Source organism: Canis aureus, chromosome 10 (assembly GCF_053574225.1).
Source record: "Canis aureus isolate CA01 chromosome 10, VMU_Caureus_v.1.0, whole genome shotgun sequence".
Classification (NCBI taxonomy): domain Eukaryota; kingdom Metazoa; phylum Chordata; class Mammalia; order Carnivora; family Canidae; genus Canis; species Canis aureus.
In genome coordinates this window covers 40,378,499-40,399,065 of record NC_135620.1, presented here as the reverse complement: position 1 = coordinate 40,399,065, position 20,567 = coordinate 40,378,499, and the positions used below count along the sequence as shown (strand labels likewise).

Here is a 20,567-nt window from a genome sequence, read left to right as displayed (position 1 = left end):
TGAGGTCATATGATAATTATCTTTCTCTGATTGACTTATTTCACTTAGCATGATACTCTCTAGTTCCATCCATTCTGCTACAAATGCAAGATTTCACTTGTTTTGTTTTGTTTTTGCTGTCTGAATAGTATACTGTTGTGTGTGTATACTGCATCTTCTTTATCCATTCATCTGTTGATGGACATCTTGGCTCTTTCCATAGTTTGGCTATTGGGGATGGCTGCTTTAAACATTGGGTGCAGGTGCCCCTTCGGATCACTACATTTGCATCTTTGGGGAAATACCTAGTAGTGCAATTGCTGGGTTGTAAGGTAGCTCTATTTTCAACTTTTTGGGGAATCTTCCAATTGTTAACATTTCACCTCAATGTCTGGTCCTCCTCTCTTTCCCTCTGGGTATGCATGTGGACATCTACCCAACACACATCTTTTTCTGACATGATGACTCATCACCCCTAATACCGCCCCAACCAGGGGCTCTCCTCTTGCATTATGGTACAGCTCTCCCAGTCAGGAGGTTGTGTTTGATAAAATAAACCTATGGCAACTGCCAGTCCCCATTCTGATTCCTCAAGTAGTCAAACAATACCTCTTATTCATTTCTGGTCCAGGATCCTATCTAGGAACATGTTCTGCTTGTAGTTACCACGTTTCATTGGTGTCCTTTAATCTGGAATTGTTTTTCCTCTTTGCCCTGTGTTTCATCCCCTTGATGGGACTTTCATCCTGCAGGCTGTCCTGCCTGAGTCCATCCAGTATCTTCTCATGAGTTGACTTAGTGGAGGCATTTTTGGGAGGAAACCACAGAAATGCTGCTGAGTTCTTCCTGATGCATCTCATCAAGAGACACACAATGACCTATCTTATCACCGGTGGGGATAACCTTGATCATCTGGGATCTGCTAGATGTCTCCACTGAAATCACCATTTTTCCCTTGTAGTTGATGACTATGGGGAGGTATTTTGGTAATATATCACTATCCTGTTCCTCATCAAAACATCACCTATTAGCTTCAGTATCCATGATTACATGGCTATACATGGTAATGTATACATGGTAATGACCCCCACCTGCATCCACCACCACCATGGTTACCACCTAGGGATGATCAGTTTCCCTCATTTCTGTCGTATATATTACTTTCTACTGTAAGAAAGAATATACCTTTCTCAATTTCTATGTATATTTATTTCAAATGGACTCATGGTTCTATTTAATTCAATGGATTATATCATTAACTATCATTTTAATTCCCAAATTGTTCTCAAGTTGAGCTCCCTCAAGCTGGCCCTTTATATAGTCTTGATATATATAATATCATCTGTTAAGTATTTTCTTACTTTCTGATACAAGTTGTTCTAGGTTTATCTTGTATTTTCCTGCCCCAATCCTGAAATCAACTTTTCTTCAAACAGTTGATTCCTTTTAGTGGAGGATGATCTTGAGAAACTGATTGCTGACTGTGTTCATTGCTTCACATACACGTGCCTGCCTGTAAAATGTATGTGTATTATACACATACCCAGAATTAGAGAAAAATAAGCATTTCTATATCTATATATTAAAAACCCATCAGTTCATGCCAATACTTCCAATTCAATCCAACATCTCAGGCATTTTTACAAATTCCTACTCAGTGAAAGAGCAGGCTTCTTTTATTCTCATATATTTACTTATTAGTTCAATGTGACTAGTCTTCCTAACTATTCTGGTGGCCTCTTCTGTCTGCCACCTCCATACACATGGTCACTAATATCGGCACGAGGGGCCCCTTCTCCTGAGCACCAGTGTCAAGAAGTAGACATAGGAAGTAATACATGTGTGTTTTATCAAGAAATATGTACTTTCTCTTTCTAACCTGAACACCCAACACCGTACATGGCATGCAACAGGAGCTTTGTGAATGCGGTATGAATGAATAAATACACAGGAAAATGAACAAATGAAGTAAGTGTACTAACTGTTGTGCAGTGTTTAGTTTGTGAATGTTACGTCAGGATCATTAGAGGATGAGGATAGGATAGGTAAGACCCAATGATCTACTCTATCTAGGAAGTTTCTGTGTTTTTTGCGTCCTTGAAAGGAGTTGTGGAAGGCTTCACAGGGAAGGGACCAGCGCGGGGAAATCAACTCAAGCAGTCAGAGGCACTGAAGAAAACTCTGGTTTTGAGTCAGTTTACAGGATGAGGCTTGTCTGCCTTCAGCACACTGGGCACATGAGGACCCTTCAATCAGCAGGTGAAATGATGAGAACAAGGGCAAGGCACAGTCTGGGCTTTGGCTCCTTCATTTTGTTTGAGGGGTGTGTGTGTGTGTGTGTGTGTGTGTGTGTGTGTGTGTGTGTTAGAGCTAATACAATGCAATAATCCAGACTAATTAGTTCCCACACATCTATGTGTATTCTGAAATTCCATTTAGCTTGCAGTTTTCCATGACATCCTGCCCAACTCTACTGGAATGTACAACTTTGTGGCAATGATGTTGATTGTTAGTCTAAAGGTGTCAGTGCTTTAGAATCAGTGATTCCTCTTTAATAGTGTAAATACACAGGCATGGTTTTAGTTCGGTGGATACTTAAAAACCTGTTATCCTCCCCATTAGAGTTTTCCATAACCCTTAGCATGGTAACTGCCTGTACTATGGGGACAATACATAAATATACCTTATTTTGTTAGAATCATTTTGAGAACAGATTCTGTTGGGTAGCCCTCAAATTACTGTCCAAACCCCATCTCTCTTGCCTGGTGCCTACCATGGTGTCTGAGAAGCCAGACTCTTTACCTTGCAGCAACCCTTGCCGCTGAGGGGTGGCTTTATGACCTGGTTGCAGTCTGTGAGAAGGCTCCTGGACTGGAATTTTCACTTTTTCTTTGGTTGCGGAGAGCAAAATTACCAGCACCCAGGACTGCTGATACTGTGTTCTCTAGTGAGCTTTGCCTTCTAGAGTGTCCTCTGGGTTGGAAATGGTCTCCACCTTGGATCCTGAAGGCCTCAAGGCTTAGTGTAACGTGAAAACAAAAGGGAGAAAAAGAAACGGAGAAAAGTAGAGGCTGGAGAATATGAGGAAGGATGGAATTTGGTAGAAGCTGGGGGAGGCCTAGCTTTGACCCCTCAGGCTGCTTAGAGGGTCAGAGATGGAGACACAGGTCCTCTTCCTTGGGAATACCCTCGTGTGGCTCTCACATCTGGTCTTCTGTGGCCTCCAGGATCTTTGTGCAGCATTACTCACAACCTCAGGTCTGAAGTGTTTTCTATGCCTTTTGGTCATTGTGAAGATTAAGTGAGATGATATATGCATAAAGAGTTAAGATCTGTGCCCAGCACGTAGTGCTTTAACAAATGATAGTGCTTTCTAAATGTTAATGACTCATCTTGTTCTCTTTGAAAGTGCACAAATCTAGTACACATTTTATATGTTTAGGAACAAAAAGCAAAGGTCCCGTGGAGAACATTTGTCAGCTGGTCTGATAGAACTGTATGGTGTTTGTTTCTTCTGTGATGGGAGATGAAAAAAAGATGATTATTGAGAGCCAAGAGTTTTATTTTTGTGAATTTTCTTTTTCTGTAAAGAAGGGGTATCTTCTACCAGAAATCAAGAAGGGACTTAACACCCATCATGTGTGTATATCTGTCTGTTCTCTCCTAACACCTCCTCATTCCCTAGACCTTTGCCAGCATCTGGGAGGTCCACTAAGAAATGCTCTTTAAATCCTCTACATTCTTCCAAAAGCCCAAGGGGTTTAACAAGTTCTGATTTTAGCTAAAACGTATAAATTAAAAAAAAATGATTTCTGCAACTTGGTTCTTTATGCTAGAGATCTTTGTTTGTCAAGTAACAAAGCATAACCTGCATTTTCTGTTATTGTTTATTGGGCAATCGGTATAAAGCAAGATATTTCTTCAGAGATAAGCAGGTTGTTGTTAACACATCTGATAACATCGGATTTTATTGAATGAGTGTGTTTCACACAATCCATATAAAGTTCCTAGTAGTAAACTTTAATTGCTGGAGAGAAGAATATATTGAGAGAGTACAGTTGGAAAGAGGCGATTTAAAAATTTTCCCTTTAAGCTAAACATGAGAAATAGAGAAACATCATTAACAAAATCAGAGACCACTTTGACATAATGAATTATGAACACAGCGCAGTGAAATAATTTTGTTGCAGCTGTTCAGTGGTAATAATTAAACTCAAAATTCAGCCTCCTGCTTTTTTTTTTTTTTTGGCAGGAGCGGGGTGGGGGTGTCTAGAATAGTGACTTCAGTCTCTAAGAATCAAATGCTTATTTAAAAATATTTATGGTACATGGAGGAATAAATTTAGTGCAATGAGGCAGTTTTTCTACAATCATTCCACTCATTGTTTAAATTACGTTTCTTTCACTTTAATGACATTATAGAAGATTTGGCTCACATTTTGAAAAGCTCCTTAGAGGCAGAGAGAAAAAATGTAGATTAGCAATGTAAATCTTTTTTGATGGAAGATATAACAGCTGTTGAAATTTTGGTATCAGTTGAAATTCCAAAGGTTTTGAGAATTCAAGCAAGCAGCAGTGGGGTGTGGGGAATATGAAGTTAGTGATCAAGTTGGTAGCTAATGAGTGAGTGGTGGAGAAAATCCTCACTGTCGGAAGGAGGCAACAGCTACTAGATTCAGATCTGTGTGCATGTCTTGCTCTGCCACTTGCTGCTTTGAAGGACCAAAGTGTTCCTTTCTGTGGCTACTCAGGTGGAAAGCCTGAGGTTAGGAGAGAACTGATGGAAGCCATCTCTTCTCCATTATCCATAACATGAGACCTGTCCATGTTTAGAGAAAGAAAAGCCCCCAGAGACTTTGACAGAGGGAGCCTTGAGCCTTTGGCGTTGAAAATCTGATGTGGAGGCTAAAGATACCTCAGTTCCAAGTTTTGGGGCTCAAGGCTGTGGGACATCTATAAATACTGTGAAGTACCTGGTAATTCACAGCAATTCATAAGGCACTTGACAGCTCCTAGCCATTTTATAACTTTGTGTAGGACATAAAAACATGATTGTAGCCCAGAGATGGGATGTTGGGGTGCTGTTCTGAAGGAAATGGAAGACAGCTGGGCCTGAAGTCCTGCTCCATGGACCTTTGCTCAAGCTGTTGCCAGTTCACCTGCTGAAACTCAAAGCTAAAATCCAGGGCTGGGGTAGATGCCCATGTCCATAGGTTTAGGTAAAGAGTAGTGGCAGTACACTTCTGCTGATGGCTGGTGTTTTATTTATAGACTCATGCAGGACTTTCAGTTCTTTCCCCAAACTTGAAGCTGAGAGAAAAACAGGAGTCTTTTATGATCTACTGTAGTGTTGGGTAATCTGACCTCGAAGATGACTGCTTACAAGTAATCCTAGCCAGCCCCTGATCATCTCTAAGAAAGGGGCTGTGAAAACATAGCCCTTCATTGCTATTTACGCAAAATGAAGAAAAGGGCATGTGTGGAGGGAGAAAGTATGATACAAATTAATACATGCATGGTGGTGGATGTCAGCTGGCTAGTGGAAACTGACATAGCGTATAGTAGTAGAACTATTGTCTTTCTACCTTAATTAATTATATGAGACATTTAACATGTTGAAACATCAAGCCAAACATCTGGGGTTTTATGGGTGGTGGCATTTATCCAACTTTAGACTCTCCCTGCTTTCTGAGTAAGATCTGTGCTCACTGGGTACCATTCACTCTTAAACATTGTAAGTCAGAGGCCACCCAACCTCTAACTCTGAGCTCTGCGATTGTGGGAGCAAAAGGGTCCTGGATTCTGAATGATTAATTTGAATTTTCTTCAGAAAGGAACTGGATATGATAAAAGAGCATCTCTTGAGAAGTCAGCAAAACTGGTACTTGTCCTGGTTTTACCACTGATTGTTCTGTGAGATTGACCAAGTCTTGAGCCCCCTGGCATCACTCCCTCATCTGGGAAGTTGCAAGGGGGCTAGTAATTTCTGTCCTGCTTAGCTTGTAGGGCTGTAGGAAGAATAAGACCACGGGGAATAGTTGTTTGAACTCTATGCGTTTTATAAATTGCTCATCTAGTCATCCAAAAACATTTTCGTCAGCATGTAGGTGTTACAAGTCTTGTGCTTAGCTGGTTATAAAATAGTGAACAAGATACCCCTTCTCACCACCCCCTCAAAAAAGGGGAGCCTACTCTGGGCAGCAAATAAACAAGCAGTTTTTATTTTTTTTAAGACTTTATTTATTTATTAATGAAAGACACACACAGAGAGAGAGGCAGAGACACAGGCAGAGGGAGAAGCAGGCTCCATGCAGGGAATCTGATGTGGGACTCGATCCCAGGTCTCCAGGATCATGCCCTGGGCCAAAGGCAGTGCTAAACTGCTGAGCTATCTGTGCAGCCCAATAAGCAGTTTTTAATGTTGTGGGACAAATGATATGATAAGAGTGACCACAGAGTGCCAGGCAAGCAAAGTAGTCTTGGGTAGGGGTGAGGTGGTGGTGGGTTGAAGTTGTCATTCTGAGATAGAGATTAAAGAGGCTTTGGTTGTTTTTGCAATGCCTGAAAGAGAGCCTTGGGAAGATTTTTTAAAGCACAGCTGTCTGGTTTCATCCAAAATTCACAGGGTACTTAATAGATTTCTTAAGAAGACAGTGAAACTCCAGTTAAGTATGTGAGCTTGCTGCTTTTTGGCTGGAGGACACTGAAAGGCCATGTGGGAACAAGCCCAGTGCAGCTGACACAAACTTCAGAGTGTGAGAAGGGAAGCTTCCTTTGGTTGTTGGCTCTGCACTTATCATCAGCTTAAATCAAAATCCTGTTTTGTCCCAGGTGGTTGGACTAAAGCCCTATTAGCCTCAAGGGAACTCTTGCTTAAGCAGATACACACTTGTTTCGTGTAGGCTGTACCTCTTAGGGATTTGTTCTAATATTTCTTTAATTAGAAGAATTTAAATCTGAAAAAAAAGAGGGAAAAAAAGAAAAAGGATGATCAACCGAACTCTATGTATATATTTCCCAGCATCAGTAATTATCAAGGTTTTGCCACATTTGGTTCATCCAGTTAACAGACATCTTGTCATTTCACCCCTACAGGCTTTATTCACCTCTGAAAGTATGGGTGTTTCTTTATAACCACAATGTTGTGATCACATCTAGAAATCAGGGAATTTGGGGCACCTGGGTGACTCAGTGGTTGGATATTTGCCTTTGGCTTATCATGATCCTGGGGTCCTGGGATCGAGTTCTGCATCACTCCCTCTGCCTATGTCTCTGCCTCTCTCTCTGTGTCTCTCATGAGTAAATAAATAACATCTTTAAAAAAGAATTAGGGAGTTTTAGGGATACCTGGGTGACTCAGTCTGTTGAGCATCTGACTCTTGGTTTTTGGCTCAGGTTGTGAGATTGAGCTCTGCATTGGCTCTGTGCTCAGTGTGGAGTCTGTTTGAGATTCTCTCCCTCTCCCTCCGCCCTCTCCATGCTTGCTCACTCTCAAATATAAATAAATAAAATCTTAAAAAAAAAATCAGGTAATTTCAGAAACTTTTCCTTCCCTAACATTTCATTATGAAAAATTTCAATCATCCAACAAAGTTAAAAAGGTTTTAAAGTGAATGGCTATATATCCACTGCCTGGATTCTATCATTAACGTTGACGTAACTTTCCACCTATTCATCTTACTCATCCAGTCATCAATTCATCTTTTTTGATGTATTTCAAAGTAAATCACAGAAATCAGCAAAGTTCTCTCCTATAGTTCAGCATTCCTATCATTAACAGCAGTATTAATATTTTTGTCCTTTTTCTTCCTTTGAGGTAAATTTACAATGAAATTCACAAATCTTGATGTGGTATTTGTTGAGTTTTGACAAATTCCAGTGCCTGTGTAACCCAAATCCAGATCAAATATGAAATACTACCAACACCTCAGAAAATTCCTACATTTCTCTTCCCAGTCAGTTCCTTCTCTTGCTCCCAGTAGTAATCACAGTCTACTGTGATTTTTTTTTTCCCCCACTAAAGATCAGTTCATCCTGCTCTGGAATTTCACTTAAATGGAATTGTAAAGTTTGTGCTCTTCTGATTGGTTCTTCTTTCACTGAAAATGTTTTTGAGATTTATCTCTGCTGTTCTGTGACTGCAAGTAGTTTGTTCCTTTTTATTGCTCAGTACTATTCCATCAAATGACCGTAACATAGTTTACTTCTATTCCCATCGATGAATGCCTGGACTGTTTCTAGTTTTGGTGAAGTGAGTATACTTCTATGAACATTCTTGACTAACTTTTTGTTTTTTTGTGGATGAGAGATTTTTATTTCTCTCATCCATTTATTTATAAATGCCTAGGAATTGCATTGCTGGATGAGGAGGTAGCCCTACACATAGAAACAACCATACATTAAAAAAAAAGATTTAGTTATTTATTTGAGATAGAGATAGAGATAGATAGAGATAGAGAGCAAGCAAGCATGAATGAGCACAGGCCAGGGAGGGAGGCAGAGTGAGAGGGAGAGAGAATCCCAAGTAGACTCTATGCCTAGTATGGAGCTTGATGCAAGGATAGATCTCACGTCCTTAAGATCATGACCCAGGTGGAAACCAAGAGTTGGAGGCGCAACCAACTGAACCACCCAGGTGCCCTGAAATTGCTGTACATTTTGCCAAATAGACTTGGCATTCCTACCAACAATGCATGGCAATTCCGGTTGTTTCATTTTTGTCAGTCTGTAATTCCAGCCATTCTCTGTGTGTGTAGTAATATCTAACTGTGGTTTAATGTTTCCTGATGATGTTTTTTCCTGATGATGCATGTTTTCCCTGATGATGCATGATTTTAAGCACTTTTATATAGGTTTATTATCCATTTGCATATCCCTTTATGATGTGCCTGTTCAAATGTTTGGTTGTTGTTTTTGTCTTTATTATTGGGTTATGGTTAATCTTTATATATCCTGGATCTCAGTCTTTTGCTGGATAGCTGTTTTGCAAATATTGTTTCCAAGTATGTGACTTGCTTACTTTTCTAATGATATCTTTGAGCAGGTTTTGACTTTGACAAATATCTAACCAATTCCTTCTTTTATAATTACTACTTTCTTGACTTCTCCAGGAAATCTTTGCGTTCCCTTAAGTTACAAAGATATTCTCTTGTGTGTTCCTCTGAAACCTTTATAATTCTAGATTTCACATCTGGGTTTGTAATTCCGCTCAAAATATGGTGTGTGTGTGTGTGTGTGTGTGTGTGTGTGTGTGTGAGAGAGAGAGAGAGAGAGAGAGAGAGAGAGAGAGAGAGATTTGCCACAGGGCTCAAAGATTTTTTTAAAAAAGATTTTGTTTATTTATTTGACAGAGAGAACATAAGCAGGGGGAGCAGCAGAGGGAGAGGGAGAAGCAGATTCCCTGCTAAGCAGACAGCCCAACACGGGGCTCAGTCCCAAGACCCTGAGATCATGACCTGACCTGAAAGCAGATGCTTAACTGACTGAGCCACCCAGGTGCCCCCAAAGATTTGTTTTTTAAAACCAATTTCTAGGCTTTGTTTATAGTTTCTCCCAAGGACCACTGGCCCTTGCTGCCTTCCCTTCCGTCCACTGAGCCTGAGTGCTCTTGTCCTGCTAGGGCTCCTTTCCTGCTGTCCCGTAGTTCCTTAGCTTCTCATCTACCAAGCCAGAGCTACCCCCAGAGAGCTGAGCACTGTTCCGGAGAGTCCTGACAGTGACATGGGCTGGCTGGGCCTAGTGTGCCCTGTCTTCAGCTGCACAACTTCTGGAAGCAAGTCTGCATTGTTCTCTAGTGGCTTCTCTGCACACTCAGAGTGTCCAGTGCACACTTTGACTCTCTTCTGGCTGCCATCCCACCTCATCTACTTTCCTTCTCTCTGTGCCCTTGTACTCTGGGTAGAAGCCATCAGACTGATGCTGCTGATTTGCTTCTCATCTTGCCTCTTGAACCTCGTCCACTTTCCTTCCTCAGTCACATCCTCTTTGTAGCCTAGATTCTGGCTCTATCAATTATTTGTGCTCATCAAAGAATCCCTGTCTGCTAATCTGTTCCCTTACCTACAAAGATGATTGGACTTCTAGCCACTGCCTCCTGGTGATGATCACATAGTTCACAGTTCTTATGTACTTCCTGGGTAGTTTCTTGAGCTCAACTTTTCTTGTTACTTTTGCTACCAGATTTTTCAGTGTGGTGGCTTCCCTCCCTCTACTTCCGCAGCTTCAATTCCGTGGCTCCAGTCCCATCACTCTACTAAAGCTGCTTTCTGGTCAACATAGGAGATGTCCTTTTCTCTGCCCTCAGACCTTTTGATTTTTTTCTGTGGCATATAACTTTTGAACACTTAAATCTTTTCTTCATTTGACCTTTATGTCTTTTCTTTTTCTGCCCTGAAACTTTTTTTGTCTTGCTTCCTAAACCTCTACATTCTTCAAGATTTTGTCCTTGTTTTTATTACTTTCTCTTCTCAGGACTTCATTTATACTTTTAAGGCTTTGTTGTCATGCCAGATGTTTTCCAAATGTCTCATTCCAGCAAGGCACCATTTTCAAAGGTCTGTGGGCATTTCCACCAGAATGCCCTTCCTCTCTTTCCTTCCCTTTTGTTGATTGATTGACCCGCTCATCCCCACTTCTCTAGCCTGGCGTCCTTGACAGACATGGCTACTCAATCAAGATGATCTTTCTCCCTAAACTTGGTTGTGATCTCAGGATCTCTTCACTGTGGCCCCCAAGGTGATGCTGGTTGGTTCATCATTTGCATCTGTCATATTTGTACCAAATGGTCTTCAGGTTGCTTATTCTCCCTCATATATTTAAGGTTTTGGCCTTTCTGCCATGCAGAATCTGATCTGCTAAAAGATGAGTTGCCACCAAAAAGTTCTAGTTTATAATCCCTGCTCACTTCCCTAGCACCGTGGGCAGAATATAAGCTGAAGTTACTCATACTTTTCACAATGTTGATTCTTTTTTTTCCTTAAGGATTTTTATTTATTTATTTATTTTAGAGCATGTGCATGAGTGAGGCGGAGGTGAGGGAGAGAGAGAAAAATCTCAGGCAGACTCTGCACTGAGCATGGAGCCTGTCACGGGGCTTGATCTCACAACCCTGAGATTGTGACCTGAGCTGAAATCATGAGTCGGAAGCTTAACTAAGCCACTCAGGTGTCCCTGCTCTGATTCTTTTTAAGATCTATAGAGAAGAAGTAGGTAGGGAATATGAATCCTTTGGTCTCAAGATTGGAATGAAATATAAATGGTCCTATGTATCAGTTAATAAAAGCCTTATCCTTTGTCTATTTGCCTCTCTGGGTATATTATAAATACAAGGGAAGAAATTTTGGTAAAAATTTTGAAAGTTTATAAATTACTGCAGATAGATAATATGCGCTTCAGGAAAAGCACTGGCTAGGGATCCCTGGGTGGCGCAGCGGTTTAGCGCCTGCCTTTGGCCTAGGGCGCGATCCTGGAGACCCGGGATCAAATCCCACATCGGGCTCCCGGTGCATGGAGCCTGCTTCTCCCTCTGCCTATGTCTCTGCCTCTCTCTCTCTCTCTGTGTGACTATCATAAATAAATAAAAATTAAAGAAAAAAAGAAAAGCACTGGCTATATTCTTTCCCAGAAGCTACTTGGTTTGACTTTGTGAGCTGTTCATGTTTGGGGAGAAGACCATTCTAGAAACATGGGTTCTTCTCTGAGAAGACCCTGCCTCTCGGAACTTACAGTTTTTGTTATTCTAGACACTCTGGGCTCTTTATTTCTTTCCTTTTTTAAAATTCCCTGGACTCTTTCTTAACTGTCAGCATGGAATGACTTTTATGACTGGAGGTTTGGTGATCCCTGGCAGCTTCCTCTCTCCTAGACCAAGAATGCATTTTCTGCTCTGTTTTCTTCCCTCACACAGCAGCTGTTACAGGTCACAGGCTCCTAACTACTGGGGAAAAAGGAAAAATGGGCTGCAAATCCTTTAAGAGTGTGAACTTTGAGTGTTAGATTGGATGGTAGCTGGAAGTCCATTACGTGGGAGGTGATGTGGGACCTGGGGTGCAGGCTGCTGCTGACCAGCTGTGTGACCTTAGGCAGTAGTAGCTCAGCATCTCTTGGTCTCAGTGGCCACATCTGCATGATGAAGCTGTGGAGTTGGCTGCTCTCGTGGGGCCTTCTGGATCCGGTGTCTCACATTCTTTGTTTTTCCTGGTTGTTACTGTTATTACTTAATGATTTGTTCTTCTTCAGACAATATCGAAGTTCCGTGGGAAGGTCAGAGTTTTACCCTTGATCTTAGCTAAAAGGCCAAGAAGCCATGGAAAGGTCAGAATTTTAAAGAGCATTCGGAATTGTATGTATTTGTTGGTTTGTATTAGGATAGTTTCAGAGTCCTTGGGAGAGAGAGCATATTCTGTCCTGGAAGATTCTGAGTCTAGCGAAGGGGAAGGGGCATGTGTAAGCCCTGCCTGTTAACTGCCTGCCCTTACATCTCCCAGAAGAGCCAGGAAACCGAGGTGTTTGGTGCCGGCTGGCATCCCTGGAAACCACAGAGTATATGTACATGACTAAGGGCATGTGCTTTGGAATCAGGCGGAGGACCTGGGGCTTTCGCCCTGATTTCACTGCAGCCTGGCTATGTGGCCTTGAGCAAAAGAACACCTCGTACGTCTCAGTGCCATGTTTCTAAAATGAGGATAATAGTGTCTTGCTCACAGCATTGCTGTGAGGATTAGATGGGATAATATAGAAAACTCTTAGCCCATGTGGTGGATAGTAATTGTTCAATAAACAGCCCATTAATTTCAGTCTGCTTGCCTTGGACTGGGCTAGGCATTTTACCTCCAGTATTTGATTTAATCCACATAATCCTACTAAGTAGAAGTTATCTCCAGATCTGGAAGAAATTGAAGTTCAGAAGGGTTAAGTAACTAAGGGAAAAAAAAATCCTTAACATTATATAAGCAGTCAGCAATAGAGCTAGAGGTGGAAACCAGACCTTCCCGCCTCCGAAGTCCCTCTCTGCCATGTGTGCTGCCTCCCAGAGTGAAAGAGAGCCTTCTTCATTGGCCATGCCAGGCTAGGCTCGGGGGAGCCTGGATAGCCACGGTAGAGGCAAGAGAAGTCCTTGAAATCCATAGATGCTATTCTCTTTACAAACACGTCATGATCTTTTTGTTTTGTTTTGTTTTGTTTTTTGTTTCCCATTTCAAAGTAGTCATTTATTAAGTGACCAGATTGCAAAAATAATCATGGTAGGTACCTTAGTTCATCCTTTTAATAAGCCTATTGATCTGGTCTTCCTTGTTGCCAGCATCTCCACCTTCTACAGAATGGGTGGTTTTTTCTTCATTCCCCCGCATGGAGAAGATAATTTGAAGGGCCATAAAAAGTTCTTTGCTTCTTTGAAATGTCTTCCAACAGTATAGATCTTGTGAATCAGATCCTCCACGCGGATGATGCCATATTTACCTAGAGATCGGACAATCAATGTGTTATCTGTCAGGGCAATTCGCTTCTTGTTGATCTTGCTATAATCATGCTTGTAGATCAGTTCATTCACCGACTTCACGTTTAGGTATCCCCATGCTATATACGGTTCCACAATCCTTAGCATGTTAGCTGAAGCCTTGTTGAGCTTAACAAAGGTGCCATAGAGGATCTGGTGAAGGCCAAGAAGCTGCAACACCTTTCGAACCTTTGGGTTCACGCCACTGATAACTCTGATCCTGATGACAAATGCCAACGTGGGTTCTGCAGGCACATATAAGTTGGCACCTTTTCTTACCATCCTTGCTGTTCGAATCTCAGTTCTGTACATCTGCCTGTATTCCTTGTAGTAATGCTTAGCTTTTTCATATGTAAGCTTCCTCCTTGCCTTTCAAAGCATCTTCTGGGCAAACTTTTTTCTCAGATGCTTGATCTTCAACTCTGTAAAATTCCTTCACTTTTCTTAAGGGTTTCTGACACAGCAGCAACCTTCTTTTTCTTCTCTTCTGTATCCTCCATGGTTCCAGCCAGACCAAACAGGTTTTGATCTAAAAGACTATTAGAAGTTTCTTTATTTGAGAAGTCCTAAGTTATATTACACTAGCTATTATTCATGCTGCTTGTCAGTGCAGGAAGAATTGTCCTGCTTTTCAACATGGTAAATATCTGTGTTTGTAGCAATGAGAATTCTTGACCTGAGAGTACATAAGATAGATGCCTGTGCAAGGCAGTATAGAAAGTGTCCTAAAAGAGGGAGGGACACAAAGCCATTCACACTCAGAAGAGAATGAGTCATAGCTGGTGACAGTGCAGTGACATTTTTAGTAGTTTCCTGGGGTGGTGGTAGTGGTGGGTAGGGATGGCTTTCAAGATGAGCCTCAAAGAAGGAGAAGCATTTTGCAAAAGTAGAAGTGGCAGGAAAGAGAGCAGCTCCAGAGAGCATCACAGGTGCATGAAACTGAAGGTTGGCTCTCTGGCGTGAGAAGAATTAGGGAAAATTAAATTTTTCATGTCTTTTAAGGCCTTTGTTTATGTCATAGAAAGGCAGGTCAGAGAGTCCAAGGAGGAGATAAATACAGTATTAATCAAGAAAAATATTTCTAGGTATCTTGTCAAGGTATCCACTTGCAGGGAAAATCAGCAGCCAAGTGCTGGCAGTTCTTTTGTGTGTACCTTCAAATTCTAGATTGTGATCTCCAAATAGAGAATCCATCACCACATGTGGCTATTGAGCTCTTGAAATGTGATATTCTTTTTTTTTTTTTCAAAGATCACACACACACACACACACACACACACACACACACACACACACCATGCCAGTGTGTGAGCCCAGGGAGGGAAATGGGGGTAGGAGAGGGAGGGAGAGAATCTCAAGCAGACTCTGCCCTGAGTGGGGAACTGGATGCGGGGCTTGATCTCAGGACTCTGAGATCATGACTTGGGCTGAAATTAAAAGTTGGATGCTTAACTGACTGAGTCATCCAGGGCCCCAAAATGTGGTATTCCTAATTAAGATATGTTGTCAATGGAAAACACCTGTTGGATTTTAAAGATGTAGTATGAAAGTAAAATATTTTAATTTTTATATTATATGTTGAAATTGAGCATATTAGATTAAATAAAATGTTAAAAATAATTTTACCTCTTTTTACCATTTTAATGTGGCTACTAGAACTTTTAAAATGATGCATGTGGCTCTCCTACATGGCTTGCATTCTATCTCTATCAGGTGGTGCTATGCTAGAGGTACTTGTCATATTTTTAAAAATTCTTTTTTTTTTTTTTAAAGATTTTATTTATTTATTCATGATAGACACAGAGAGAGAGAGAGGCAGAGACACAGGCAGAGGGAGAAGCAGGCTCCATGCACCGGGAGCCTGATGTGGGATTCGATCCCGGGTCTCCAGGACCGTGCCCTGGGTCAAAGGCAGGCGCTAAACCGCTGCGCCACCCAGGGATCCCTATTTTTAAAAATTCTTTCATCCATTCTAGTGTTCCTTGAGACCTAGAGTCAAGAAATGAATCCGGTCATTCAGATATGAAAGAAAACTAGGTTTTGTCCATGGCTGGGCTGTGTACGTTGTTCTCTGGGCTTCTGATTTTTTTCATCAGCATTGTGAGGACATTGGATCAGATATTCTCCACCCTTTTAATTTTAATTTTTAAAACTCTGTGGCTCTAGCTTGGAGCCAATGTTCCGAGTTCAACTATTATTAACCTTTTCTGTATTCTCTTGAAATGTCTCCACTATTCTCTTTACCAAATATCAAAAAAAGTCAGGATTATTTCCTTTTTCTGTGATCCTTTTGTAAATTCTGGAGGGCAAAGACTTGAGGGAAGAGAGTTCTGATAAAGAAACCTCCTCCCCTTTGCCTTCTCTGCCTAGCAGGCCCCATCCACGCTGATCCCAGTATGCACTCCTGGGCAAAGTGACCCCAGCAGCATCTAAAACAATACAAGTATCAGAGATTTTGAGGAGGTCTCCTTTCTTTGGTTCATGACTGTCAGGTCTACTTTCAAATACCCCAAGCATGGTGATTCCACACATGTTCTTTAATCGCTGATTAGGGCCGCTAAAAATTAAGAATTGAAGTGTTTTCCCTTTTAAGAAAGTGGTGGGCAGACCAACAAGGAGATACAGTGCTTGGTGACTTGGTAACCTTTGGGTTACAGGTAAGGAAAAGGAGGTGACCCTAGGAGCAGACAGGTAGTGAAACATTTACTTCCAAATAAGAGTCTTTGATATTCAAAGTGAGATAGATTTTCGTTAACTAGCAGTAAGTCAAATAAAACCCGCCCCTCTCCCCATAGATAGATAACATTGCATTGGAACATCTGTGTCTGGGTGGAAGCTTGTTGCTATATTGAAATCCCCTCTCATGATACCAATCACAATGTAGTATTTTGCCATTAAATTTATTTTTCTTTAGGAATAAGTCTTTTTACTGTAAAGTAAAAGTAACATTATGGAAAGGAGGGGTTATATAAAAACAAAGTTTTACTGGTTTGAAAAACAAGGGTACTGGAGAAAGGGAAAATATTGCTTTGCCTGTGGAGTCGATTTTATTGCAAGTGCCTGAACCGAAGTTATTCTTAATAAAATCTTGACTTTTTTCTCAGGGTGTGGGTGAAAAAATATATCTGCAGGGGTATTTTTGGTAGCCAGTAGTTCTTGGCTTTTGATGTGAGGTTTGTAGGAATCCCAAGATGATAAGGTGCTAATTGGTTCAGATTGAAAACTCAGATAATTGGACTGATTGTGATCATAGAAATGGTAATAATATCTAATGTTTACAGAGCAAGGGGTATGATTATTTTATTTACTATGCAAACATTTGTCTCTTGAGTGGACGGAAGATTAAAGCACTCATCAACTTACATACCTATGATTAGGGCATATTTTATTAAATATATAAAATGTGAAATACATAATCATCTTGGTCCATGAAATGCCAATGATGTGCATTTTAAAAAAGGACAACTCAAGTTTTATGAAATGTTGCCTGGAAAACAGCTTTAGATTAAAACAGTGATGAGTTCTCTCTTTGTTCCTTTCTCTCCATGTGCTGCCCCAGAATACCATGTATTTTAGTTTCTCTAATTAAAATTAGTATAAAAAAGCTAAAAATATGTCATCTTATGCCATTCCTCAATAGAAGGAAGTTGGAAATCACTAATATGCAGTTTTGTTAATGTGTTGGTACCTGAAGACAAGAGACACTCCAGCTGGTTTGTAAGAATTGTATATGGGGGGCAGCCCCTGTGGTGCAGCAGTTTAGCGCCGCCTGCAGCCCAGGGCGTGATCCTGGAGACCCTGGATCGAGTCCCACGTCGAGAAGTCCTGCTTCTCCCTCTGCCTGTGTCTCTGCCTCTCTCTCTCTCTCTGTCTCTATGAATAAAAATAAAAAAAAATCTTAAAAAAATTGTATGTGGGCATATGAATGATTGATATACTGCTCAGGTTTTGAAAGCTCAAATAGTTACCCTTTGTCCAGTGTTAAGTATAATAATAAGGTTTATTTATTACCATGTGTGTAAAATCAGAAAGCTCACCATAGATTATAACTTCAAATTATTTTCTATCATCTATTTGTGTAATGAGGCATAACACTTATTTAATAATTTATGCATTTCATCATTTGTTCAGTAATTGTTTATTGATAGCTTGTGGTATATGAGGAGGATAAGGGGCTGTAGCAGTAGGCAAGATAGAAAAGGTACTAAGCTTGATAGGTAAGTCAGACCATGAACAAACTCCCCAACAAACCTGCCAATGACAGCAGTCAGTGATGGGAAAGGCACACATTGGGATGAGAGATCCTCTGTGCTGTGGAGGGCTGGTGGGTGTGCCTTAGGTAGAAGATAGCCAGTGAAGTCTTCCTATGGAGGCAATAGTCGAGGTGAGATCTGAAAGATGAGCCAGGCTTTCAAAGTGAAACAGGTTCACATAGTCAATGGTGTGTAGTGTACTCAGAATTGAGGTAGTTTTGCTCTGTGTGATGCCACTTGTATGGAAGGGTGACATTCTGAATTGACACAGGAACCAGCCACTTAGGAAAGGGTTAGTGCACAGCTGTGCAGCACACTGTCAGGTCAGGTGTTGAACCCTAACTAGTTGGGTGATTGGGAAACCAGCTGGGAGTATCACTCAAAAGGGGTCGTGGCCACAGTGATTTACCCACTATGGTCCAGAAGTATTTCCTGTTTAAACAGGCAGTATGGCATCTATAATGGTTGAACATCAGGCATGCTGGTGTGCAATTTTATGAATTTTATGATTTAAGGAATTCTGATGATTAACCAATTGCCATTATACATCATAAAAAAAAATTCTGGCCACTTCATAGTTTAGTAGAGAAAAGGAAAGTTAAGTTCCTATTTTCATGGCCAGCAGTCTTGAATTTAAAGCCTGGGGTCCCATTTTTGAGGAGGTGGCATTGTCTTATTGGATGTATTCTTCCCAAGAAGGTAGCAGACCTAACTTCATGTCTTCTTTTTTTTTTTTTTTTTTTAGACGGCATCACTGTCCACATCTCCCTACCAAGATTTATGATAAAATAGAGAAACCATGTCTTCTCTCCGAATATACCGAGAACTACCCTCTCTATCACTCTTACCTGCCCAGAGAATCCTTCAAGCCCAAGCTGGAGTACCAGAAAGGGTCCATCCCCATGGAAGGCCTGACCACATCAAGGTGAGTGCAAGTAGAATAAATATAAGAATATATTGAATAAATATATGCATATGTATATATCCATGTCCAGCGCTAATGTATGAACAATATTAATATAGTATACAGGATTAGTGCATCAATGTACAGTGTCAATGTATGGTGTCAAAGCCTTTTTTAAAAAAAAAAACATTTTATTCATCAGAGACCCAGAGATATAGATAGGCAGAGGGAGAAGCAGACTCCTTGTGGGGAGCCTGATGTAGGACTTGATCCTGGAATTCTGGGATCACAACCTGAGCCAAAGGCAGATGCTCAACCACTGAGCCACTCAGATGCCCCTGGTACCAAAGCCTTTAATGTCAATATACTGTACCTCAGAAAGGAAATCATGCATTTGTTAGCCTGCTCAGTTTTTCCCAACCTCTTCTTACAGAGAAAAAATGGTTACTTAATAGTCTAGGGGTGAGGAAGGCTAAAATGATCTACATAGCAAAGAGTTGGAGGTTAAGTATAGAGGGATGAAATGGTGACTGGGCTGCTGCTGAAAAGGGAGTTTTGGACTTTGACATCTAAGCTCCAGGTCAGCTTGGGTAGCATAGTGATGGTGGTAGGGGTGAATGGAAACTTGATGATAAAGAGGGAGCTGTTTGGAAATTATGCTGCAGACTTTGAATTGAGATCCCCTTGAATGTTACCCAAGAATGAACAAAGACTAGAGTTGACCTTTAAACAATATGGTTTTGAACTGCATGGGTCCATTTACATGTGGATTTTTTTTGAATAAATATGGTACAGTACTGTAAATATGTTTTCTCTTATGATTTGCTTTATAACATTTTTAGCTTATTTTTTTGTAAGCCTACGGTATATAATACATATCACATATAATATTTGTTAATTGATTGTTATTGGTAAAGCTTCTGGTCAATAGTAGACTATTAGCAGTTTGTCTTGGGGAGTCAAAGTTATATGTGATTTTTGACTGCCTAGGAGGTTAGCATCCCTAACCTCTGCATTGTTCAAGGGTCAGTGGTATTTCCTTTTAAATTGCTCTTGATATGCAAACTCAGATTTCTTTAGAGATTTTAGTTTAGAGACTGAACTACCTGGCTTAGTGTAATAGGGTTGCAGAGGTATCCATATTTAGAGGGTGGGGGAAACTAATCAATTTCGGGTCTGCCCTACGTGTTGCAAGACTAGCAGAATCTGCCACTGACAACTTGGTTAGTGACCTCTGGGTGGTGACCTGTGATTGGTGACTCGGTGGAGTGGAAACATCTTTGAGGCAGTTGAGCGGTGTGCGGGATTGTATACTTAGTCCTCAGATGAGACCTGAGAAGGATGCCTTCTCTGCCTCCACATTCCTCATCCCTACAGGGCTGGATTTCTGGGAGATGGAGATCTTAGAGTATGTAAATTGCTGCAGCACAGCCCTGCACAGCCTTACAGGACTCAAGACCTGGTAAATTTTCTTCCTATTGCTCCCCCTTTGCTCATAATTTTGTGCTTTCCTAGTAAAGGTCCCAGATGATTCAGGTGAAGCAGACCAGCTCTAACTCATTCTGCCTCCAGGGTTTCCCATGATGGGCCTGGATACGTCCTCTTTTGAGATTGTAGGTTGAGGGCATGAAGTATTCCTACAAAAAAGCTGCTATGTTCTAGATCCAAAGGAAGTCCATGTATGAGTTATGAAGCAGAAAGACCGATGAAGAGATAAATGAAGCCAAAGGATTCCTGATTGTGGTGGGAAGCGGTGGGCAGGGACAGCTTGAGGCTGGGGGGTAGTCAAGGGCCTTGTTTGATGCATGACTTGAATCAGATCACTTTTATGCAAGACAGATATCTTACATGATTTGGTTTAAACACATTGTTTCTGAGTATTAAAAACATATTTTATGTAACCTGTTTTCAACCTATAGCTTATAAAATAATATGA

The 20,567-nt window shown here is 41.0% G+C and overlaps 1 protein-coding gene and 1 pseudogene across 3 annotated transcripts in view; one reads left to right on the top strand and one right to left on the bottom strand.

Annotated features, from left to right (window-relative positions):
- The window catches only part of SAXO1 (stabilizer of axonemal microtubules 1), a 101,888-nt gene that overhangs the window by 55,108 nt on the left and 26,213 nt on the right, over nucleotides 1–20,567 (top strand). For all 3 annotated transcript variants that reach the window (XM_077912095.1, XM_077912096.1, XM_077912094.1), the window contains one exon: nucleotides 18,473–18,652. In XM_077912095.1, coding sequence (XP_077768221.1) covers nucleotides 18,630–18,652 — 23 coding nt within the window. In that variant the 5' untranslated portion in view covers nucleotides 18,473–18,629. The remainder of the gene's footprint in view (nucleotides 1–18,472; nucleotides 18,653–20,567) is intronic.
- LOC144321666 (large ribosomal subunit protein uL30 pseudogene) lies at nucleotides 13,230–13,974 on the bottom strand (annotated as a pseudogene).